Source organism: Macrobrachium nipponense, chromosome 8 (assembly GCF_015104395.2).
Source record: "Macrobrachium nipponense isolate FS-2020 chromosome 8, ASM1510439v2, whole genome shotgun sequence".
NCBI lineage: Eukaryota > Metazoa > Arthropoda > Malacostraca > Decapoda > Palaemonidae > Macrobrachium > Macrobrachium nipponense.
The window spans coordinates 45,759,266-45,769,265 of record NC_087203.1 but is presented as its reverse complement, the minus strand read 5'-3'; the positions used below and the strand labels follow the sequence as shown (position 1 = coordinate 45,769,265).

Here is a 10,000-nt window from a genome sequence, read left to right as displayed (position 1 = left end):
GGGTGGATGATCAACATACCCATTTGCAGCCCTCTAGCCCCAGTAGTCTTAAAGATTTGAGGGCGGACAAAACATCACGGGTACAGTAGTAGGCTCGCCATCCGCCACGGCCCATGTGGGTGGCTACCACCGTCACCAGAGGGCCAAAGAGAGGACGTGAGACTCGCAACCTCATCCCAGCAGACCAGCTGAAAGGAGAAGTGATTCGGGGAATTGATTCACTCTGATTAAACTCCTGCCTCCGTGTTCGGGATTTCGTGCGCCACAAAAAGCAGCCTATCAAACAAACAAGTTCGACAAACCCCTTCCCGAGTAGTACTGCTAACGGCTTCTTCTTCTTCTTCTTCTTCTTCTTCTTCTGCTTACCGGGAGATGTTGACGTTATCCGGCCAAGACAGATTTATGCGTCCGGATACGCGAGTGAGTGAGCCGACGGTTCTGCAAATAAAAGCGTAGTCTCCTGCTAAACCCCAGTACCTTCAATCATCCGTAACCGAACTCTATGAAAATATCATTAAACGCTCTTCTCTTTGCCACCCACCGGATGCTGTCCATCCATCAACCACTCCCCTACCCCGTACCCCCGCCCCCCGGAAAAAAATAATGCCACCTACATGCCCGGCTCAGAGTTGAAAAGGCAGCCCTTCCCCCTCGCCCCTCCTACCCCTTAACTTCTTGGTGGGTGCTCTCCAACCTTGCTAATCCATATAACATGGATGGGAGTGTATTCATATACGCTCTCTCTCTCTCTCTCTCTCTCTCGTCCAGTTATCAGACAAGAACAACCTTCGAGATCTGTACAATAACATATTAATTAAATTTATCGTAGCACATTCTCTCTCTCTCTCTCTCTCTCTCTCTCTCGATCTACCTACTGGCCTGACAATGATTACAAGTTAAAGTTAGAGAATAAACGTATTGTAATGCCAACGATATTATAATGGCCACATTTTCATTCATTAGTCCACAAGTCTATTGAAATTATTGCACTCTCTCTCTCTGTATCTTCTTGATCAGATCTACGAAATATAGAGAATATATATAAATACACATATATATATATATATATATATATATATATTATAATTATTTATAGTTATATATATAGATACATGAATAACATCTATACACATTAGAATGAACAATGACTTCGGGACTCTCTCTCTCTCTCTCTCTCTCTCTCTCCCTCTTCTCTCTCTCCTCTTCTCTCGTCCATGCCTGTTCGTAAATTGTCCCGTAAGAAGTCCGGGCCGATGAAAACGCAAGTGGCATTTATGCTTCCTTTGCAAACTTTTACCTGACCATTTCTCTTCGTCCTTCCATGCCCGATTAAGGGCACTGCTATTACACGAGAGGATGGCATTTGCTTATACAAAGTCTCTCTCTCTCTCTCTCTCTCTCTCTCTCTCTCTCTCTCTCTCTCTCTCTATGTATATATATATATAATATATATATATATATATATATATATATATATATATATATATATATATATATATATGACTGGTATGTTCTGTTACAACAGAATTCCATCTAATAAAAGGAGCCCATAAAAAAACACCAAAATATACAGAGAAAAATACTATATTTCAGAGACTGCTGTTTCCCTCTTCAGGTAGATGAATGAGAAAAGTTACAGAAAAGGTGGTATTTATACCAAGAGGTCCATACACAGGTAAGCTAATTTAGGTCACCGCCGCTGATAATCTTCCTTTAATCTTCTTAAGCATTGGTTTAATGAAAACCTGGTCGATCAAATCTGAATCCCACGATCCTTTTGAGATGTTCATTACCTGCCTTTGTTTGATCAAGGCCGATTCCATCAATTGACTCTTGTACCGGCAGTTGCTGCTATAAATTATACGGGAGAAATTCCAGTTTATTCTCTGGTTTTGTTCATTTATTTGGTTGAAAATAGTTGAGTTCTGTTGTCCATACCTAACTGACCGTTTATGTTGTATTAATCTCTGGGGAAGTGATTTTCCTGTAAATCCGATGTAAGATGGCATGGGATTTCGTAAACGCCTGTGTCCTTGGGGGATGTCTTTTGTTGGATGTTAATCAAGGATTTGGCTAAGGTGTTTGGGTAAGTAAATGCAAAAGGGTTAGATTTTCCAAGGGTCTGGGTCACCGTCTTAATCCTGTCCAGGTGTGGAATTTTTATTTTATTGTTGGGTGTGTCTCTGGTCTTGTCTTGAGGGGGTCGGTAGAAAATTACGTTTGCTTTGTGAATTGCTTTCTTAATCATATGGTTAGGATACTTTAAAGACGAAAGCTGCTTACAAATTAGTTCAAATTCTTTTTCCCGGAAATCTGGGGAACAAATTCGTAAGGCTCTTAAGAACAGGTTGCTGGCTACGCCTATCTTGATAGGAATGTCATGATAGCTGAAGTAGTGAATGTATGAAAGTGAGAACGTTGGTTTTCTGTATACGGTAAATTTGTATTCTGTGGTATCTCTAATTGTTAAAAAATCAAGAAAAGGAATTTTGTTGTCTGTTTCCCATTCAACTTTAAATTTGATGCTGGGCACTAATGCGTTTAATTTTGAAAGGAATTCATTAAAATTGCCCCATCTAATATCCCAAAATGTTAGAATAGCTAACGCTTTTGCATTTACTTACCCAAACACCTTAGCCAAATCCCTGATCAACGTCCAACAAAAGACATCCCCCAAGGACACAGGCGTTTACGAAATCCCATGCCAGGACTGTGACCAATCTTACATCGGCTTTACAGGAAAATCACTTCCCCAGAGATTAATACAACATAAACGGTCAGTTAGGTATGGACAACAGAACTCAGCTATTTTCAACCAAATAAATGAACAAAACCAGAGAATAAACTGGAATTTCTCCCGTATAATTTATAGCAGCAACTGCCGGTACAAGAGCCAAATGATGGAATCGGCCTTGATTAAACAGAGGCAGGTAATGAACTTCTCAAAAGGAGCATGGGATTCAGATATCATTGACAAGGTTTTCATTCAACCAATGCTTAAGAATATTAAAGGAAGATTATCAGCGGCAGTGACCCAACTTGGCTTACCTGTGGATGGACCTCTTGGTATAAATACCACCTTTTCTGTAACTTTTCTCAATCATCTACCTGAAGAGGGAGACAGCAGTCTCTGAAATATAGTATTTTTCTTTCTATATTTTGGTGTTTTTATGGGCTGCTTTTATTTTATATATTTTATATATATATATATATATATATATATATATATATATATATATATATATATATTATATATATATATGTGTGTGTGTGCGTGTGTGTGTATGTATGAAAAGGGATCTATATATTTCTCGCATCCCAAAAAATGATATATATATATATATATATATATATATATATATATATATATATATATATATATATATATAACTAAAGGTTATAAGCCACGAAGGAAAGATAAACAACGGAGTTTGTTTATCTTTCCTTCGTGGCTTATACCTTTATTTATGCATTCATCACGTTCCAAACTTTCGTGATTCAGTAATATACACAAACACCTATATATATATATATATATATATATATATATATATATATATATATATATATATATATATATATATATATATAGTACTGGTAATCTTCTTAGGCACGAAGATATGGTAATTCAGTTTGTATTCCACATAGGAAAATGGAAATGGTATATCTCAGAAAGTGCCCAACAGTTTCGTCCTCCAATGGACCTCTTCTTGAAGCGTTTATTAAGGAAAGAGATAAAGTTGACAGTAATTTTGTCTCTTTCCTTGATAACGCTCCATGAAGAGGTCCATTTGAGGACGAAACTGTTCGGCATTTTCTGAGACATACCATTTCCATTTTCCTATGTGGAATACAACTGTATATATATATATATTATATATATATATATATATATATATATATATATATATATATATATATATATATATATATATATATATATACATATATACATATGAATGTACAGGGATCCACATATTCCTCTCATCCCAAAAACTGGTTTCCAAAGACACTAAGAAATCAATTCACCCACCACCACCACCACCAACTCTTCAGTTAACCACCATCAGAGGATGCAAATCGGCCCACTTACAAACGAGGTTCTAAATGAAGCCACAACTTCGTGTAGTTGTAACAACCATACAATTACGTGTCAACGAGTCCTGAAACCCTGAATTAGAGAAACACATTCAAATACTTTACAACTGCGGTGTGGATTTCTGGTAAAGATTACCACTTAGTATAAACGCAGACGTCAGTGTAAATATATACATAAATGTATACAGTACATGCATATGTATATGTATGTATACATATACATATATAATAATACACATATATACATAATGAAATCATGTATTTTATGCATAGATATATTCATATACTATATATATATATATATAAATATATATATTATATATATATATATATATATATATATATATATATATATATATATATATATATATATATATATATATATATATATATATATATATTATATATAATATATATATATATATGAGAGCTATGGTACCCCAAAAAAATAAAAATAAATTTAAAAATGGAAAAATAAATAAACACTCCAAAAAAAAAAAACTCCATTTCTCTGTTTACTGCCGGGTTCATTTTCTTCTTCCCCGAACAATGAATTCCCTAGAGAGAGAGAGAGAGAGAGAGAGAGAGAGAGAGAGAGAGAGAGAGAGAGAGAGGCAAGGTAAATCTAATTAAAACGGGATAATCCGACGGAGCCAAGGATGCAACTCTGGTGGCTCATTAAAATCAACTGGCATCCCTAACCACCCTCCCCCTCCCCCTCTCACACCCGCCCATAAGGGATTAAGGCGAGCAAGAGTTTATTGTCTGAAAATATTAAATAAATAGTTAAGGCGTCTAAAAATAATGAGTGAACATTATATTCAGCACGCGAGATTAGGTCATAAGTAAGTCTACTCAGTCGTTTTCTCAAAAGTCTGTGTTGGTGTTTGTTAAGTTGATAATAAAAAAAAACAATTTGAGGATAATACGATGAATAATGCAGAAACTTAAATGAAAATATATATATATATATATATATATATATATATATATATAGATATATAGATATAGAGAGAGAGAGAGAGAGAGAGAGAGAGAGAGAGAGAGAGAGAGAGAGGTGAAGTCGCTATCCCCCTTGTTTTATCCTTGACTCTAAGCTAGTACACATTGACAGCTATAGGTCGACTAGTGGGTGGTGCGTTTACATCAAATTTAAATAGAGAAACTGTCACTTCAAACAGCAATTCAACTCCTATATCAGGAAGCATTTTAGGACAAAGAATAAGAAGTATGCTATATAGTAACACCTATATAGCATACTTCTCATAATACATATACGCTAGCTCCCATCTTGCAGTTGCAATAAATATACACGTGACCTGTCGTCTAGCAGAGCTGCAGTGAATATACGCATGAGTGGTTGTCTAACAGAGATACAATAAATATGCACGTAACCTGTCGTCTAGCAGAGCTGCAATAAATATACATAATACTGGTTGTCTAACAGAGATGCAATGAATATACACGTGACCTGTCGTCTAGCAGAGCTGTAATAAATATACACATGAGCTATCGTCGGGCAGAGCTGCAATAAATATACTCAAGAGCTGTTGTCTAGCAGAGACAATAAATATACATGTGACCTGTCGTCTAGCAGAGCTGCAATAAATATACACATGAGCTATCGTCTAGCAGAGACGCAATAAATATACACAAAAGCTGTTGCCTAGCAGAGATACAGTAAAAATACACGTGATTATTGTCTAACAGAGCTGCAATAAATATACACGAGCTATCGTCTAGCAGAGCTACGATAAATATACACGTGACCTGTCGTCTAGCAACGCTGCAATGAATATATACATGAGCTTTCATTTAGCAGAGCTGCAATAAATATACACAAGAGCTGTTGTCTAGCAGAGATACAATAAATATACACGTGGTCTGTTGTCAAGCAGAGCTGCCATAAATATACGCATGAGCCATCATCTAGCAGAACTGCAATAGATATACACCAAAAAGCTGTTGTCTAGCAAAGATACAATAAATATACACAAGATATGTTGTCTAGCACAGCTACAATAAATATACACGTGATCTGCCGTCTACCAACGCTGCAAGGAATACACACACGAGCTTTCGTCTAGCAGAGCTGCAATAAATATACACATAAGCTTTCATCTAGCAGAACTGCAATAAATATACACGTGAGCTGTCGTCTAAAAGATCTGCAGACCCTTTTCATCAACAGAGAAGGTAAACTTGAAGATAAACTTTTTGAAATACACTTAATAAACAATAGTAATGGACAAAAGGACACTATAAATGTCAATTTATTTATATACTCCACAAGCAATAACAAAAAGCAAATGGATATATTGGAAATAGTTTTAGACGTACAAGAACCCAGCGTTCTTTACCAAACACCACCATCATCATTTCTACCCGATTCTGCCTGCCTGCTTGCCTGCCTGCGTCTGCCACAGAGAATGATCGAATGCCCTCTATACCCACCCTCCCACCTCCCCTTGCCCGGACCAAAGGCACACACACTCACACACACACACACACACACACACACACACACATAGCCTTATGGACCGATCGCCTGTGCAGGCAAGACGAAAATAAACACGCCGGAGGACAAAAAAAAAAAAAAAAAAAAAAAAGACAAGGAAAAACAAATCTGGTGCCAAACAAAGGCTTTGCTCGGTAAGCCGCACCTTATTGGGAACAATCGTGGACGCCGCGGAACAAGTACTGGGTAATTCATATTCGCACGGGATATATTTTTAGATTTCGCGGAACTGGCCATTAAAGACAAATACCAAAATACATGCGCACATACGTACTACTAACGCAAACGCAAGTACCATATAGACTCGCACGAAATATACATAGTACATGCACACTCACAATATGTGGATGTCTGAATTCTGGTTTGTAATGCATAAGCTTTTATGTAAGGTTTTGAGGAACACGGGAACAAGAGGAAATCCTTAACCTTCTTCCAATATCCGTAAATAAATTTATAAATCACAGGTACCTGACTTAGACCAGCGGGTCTCACTGATAGGGCATCACTGCTTCAGTGCCAAAGGGAAAAAGACTGAATCGAAATACCCACTTGTAAAGAAAACATTATACTTAAGACCCGTTTGAAAACCTGGATCTCAAGGTCCCGATGAAATACAAAAAAAATTACTTTGACAAAATTGAAAAACTAATCTTGAGAATTAATAAAAAAAAAAAAAAAAAAAATGGCCCAGCATAACAAAACTACCGAAACCTCACAAATTGATCTTAGTAACATGGGAACTTAACCTTACGACTCGTATGGTAAAATTAACCTAAAGAATATATAAATGAAATAACGTCAAGACACACACGAAAGAAATTAACCACAGAACACCTATGAAAATAAAAGCATTTTAACCAATATGAAAAAATTCGCCTGAAACCCGCTCCCCCCCCCCCCCCCCAACCCCCCCCCCCCCCCCCCCCCCCCCCCCCCCAAAGAATTAAAAAAAAAAAAAGGCATACCTAAATTGAAATTAACATTGACTACAAAATGAATAAAATTTAACTCGTAGACCACATGAAGTAAGGTATTCTTATAATTTTTTAAACAAAATAACCTAAAGACGCACAAGGGAAAACCATCCTTAGGGACAAAAAAAAAAAAAAAAAAAAAAAAAAAAAAAAAAAAAAAGTATTAACCCCACGGATTCCAAGGACATAAACCTTCAGAGCTGATTAGAAAAATAATTATCCTCTTCAATAATTACTGAGACTGCTAGAACGTTGCCATTTCATTTTGTGTGTTTTTCAGTTTTGATTCATTATCTTTATTTTACCCTAATTTGCCATTTATCATAGTATCCCCATCAAGATTTTCAGTTTTCTTCCTCCAGGTTATTTAGTTACCATTCCTGTTTTTGATGATCCATGGCGCCTGTTTACTCTCAGAGTCCTGTTTTCTGTTTCCTTGGAGTATTCCGAGGTGTATCCGGACGTCCCTGTGCCCCAGTTGAGCAGCATAGCTCTGGCCTACGTGTTGGTACCACAATTTTTGGATTACAGGAAGTTTGCTCCATTATTCCACAAGGATTCACCTGACTTCATCCCTGGAGCCCCTTGCGACCCTGCTGCTGCTTCATCTTGCTGTAACCTTGGGCCAGTATTAACCTGGGGATCTCTCCGTTAGGAGGTATAAATTCCCAAAGTTTTGTGACGTCTGAGGGAGAAGGGGACCTATGGTGAGGAGATCGGGTCTTGAGTCAGCAGACTTATGGAGTATAGCGGGGCATACCTTCCCGTTTCTTTGACTCTTAACATACGTCCTATTGGATCAAAGGACAGGTCCTCTTATAGGGATCTTAGTGGGGATTAGGGTTTGAAACACTGTGGCCACTTCATATGTTTAGGTTATTTTCTTTCTTTCGGGATCCCTTCATTTTGTAGAATGTATGTTTTGGTTCTTTAATTAATATTGTGAGTGTTTTGCCTTTATATTCTTGTTTTGTGATACACTTAGCTTAATAATATCGTGACTTTAATCTTTGAGAACAACAGTTTTGTTTCTGGTATATGAACGATAGCCCTTTGAGAAGTGTCTTGACGAGACCAGATTTAAAACACTTTTGAATAATAAACCTACAAAACTATAAAATCCCCAAAAAATAGTTTAATGAAATAACTGTATTAACCATTGAATAATAAAGGCCTTGAAGAAAAAAATTTGCCTTAAATTACTGTTTATGAATAAACTGTTAACCTTTGAACAATCACAGGGACACGGAAAATTTGACCAGAATACCGCAGATAAGTAATCTTGGTTGCATGATTATGCTTGGATCAATAACAAAATTAATTTGGAAAATCAAAGATTTAAAAAAAAGAAATACTAACACAAAAATACAAACACAAAAAAAATAAATACTAACACAAAAATACTAACACAAATACAAAAAAAAAATTTACTAACACAAAAGAAATACTACTAAGAAAATTATGTAGAATATAAAAAACTGATCCTCAATCCCACATGAAAAGCACACATACACACACAAAATCGAAACTACAAAAACAAGAACAAGCCCACGTAAAAAAAAATCGAATAAACCAAACCCACATGAAATAAAAAAAAGAACAAAATTCTAACACACAATAACAACAATAATAAAAAATAAGCCTACATAAAAAAAATTGAACTACAACAAAAGGAGATGGCACACTCACCAGTCCCTCGCAGGTGGATATGGCAACCCTGGAAGAGGTGTGGTTCGCGACGAACCCATGATAGTGGCAGGAAGGACGCGACCCCACCACCTGTAGTCGAGATAAGGTGGCGTGGGCACCGCCTCCTCCTCCTACTCCTACTCCTCCTCCTCCACCCAGGCGTCTCTCCACCACGGCGTGCGGCGCCAAGAACCTTTTGTTGGGCCTGAGCGAGACCTGCCAAGGAGTACGATCGCCAAGTGAGACACGGGGTAAAAGAGAGAGAGAGAGAGAAATTAAACTTGAGAGAAAGAGGCAAATGAAACTCGAGGAGATAAAATGAAACTCGACAGAGAAACGAAACGAGAGAGAGAGAGAGATGAAACTCGACCGAGAAACGAAATTCGAACGAGAGAGAGAGAGAGAGCAAAGTAAATGAAACTCGAGAGAAAGAGAGAGAGAGACAGAGAGAGGGAGCAAAGTAAATGAAACGAGAGAGAGAGAGTGAGAGAGAGCGAAGTAAATGAAACAAGAACAAGAGAAGTGAAACTAGAGAGAGAGAGAGAGAGAGAGAGAGAGAAGTAAATGAAACAAGAACAAGAGAAGTGAAACTAGAGAGAGAGAGAGAGAGAGAGAGAGAAATGAAACAAAAACAAGAGAAGTGAAACTATCGAGAGAGAGAGAGAGAGAGAGAGAGAGAGAGAGAGAGAGAGAGAGAGAGAGAGTGATGTTCCAGAGTAAA

At 37.2% G+C, this 10,000-nt stretch overlaps 1 protein-coding gene across 1 annotated transcript in view; it reads right to left on the bottom strand.

The window, feature by feature from the left end:
* The window catches only part of LOC135222740 (A disintegrin and metalloproteinase with thrombospondin motifs 7-like), a 295,212-nt gene that overhangs the window by 122,438 nt on the left and 162,774 nt on the right, over window positions 1–10,000 (bottom strand). Inside the window, 1 exon segment of the mRNA XM_064260979.1 lies at window positions 9,280–9,495. Coding sequence (XP_064117049.1) covers window positions 9,280–9,495 — 216 coding nt within the window.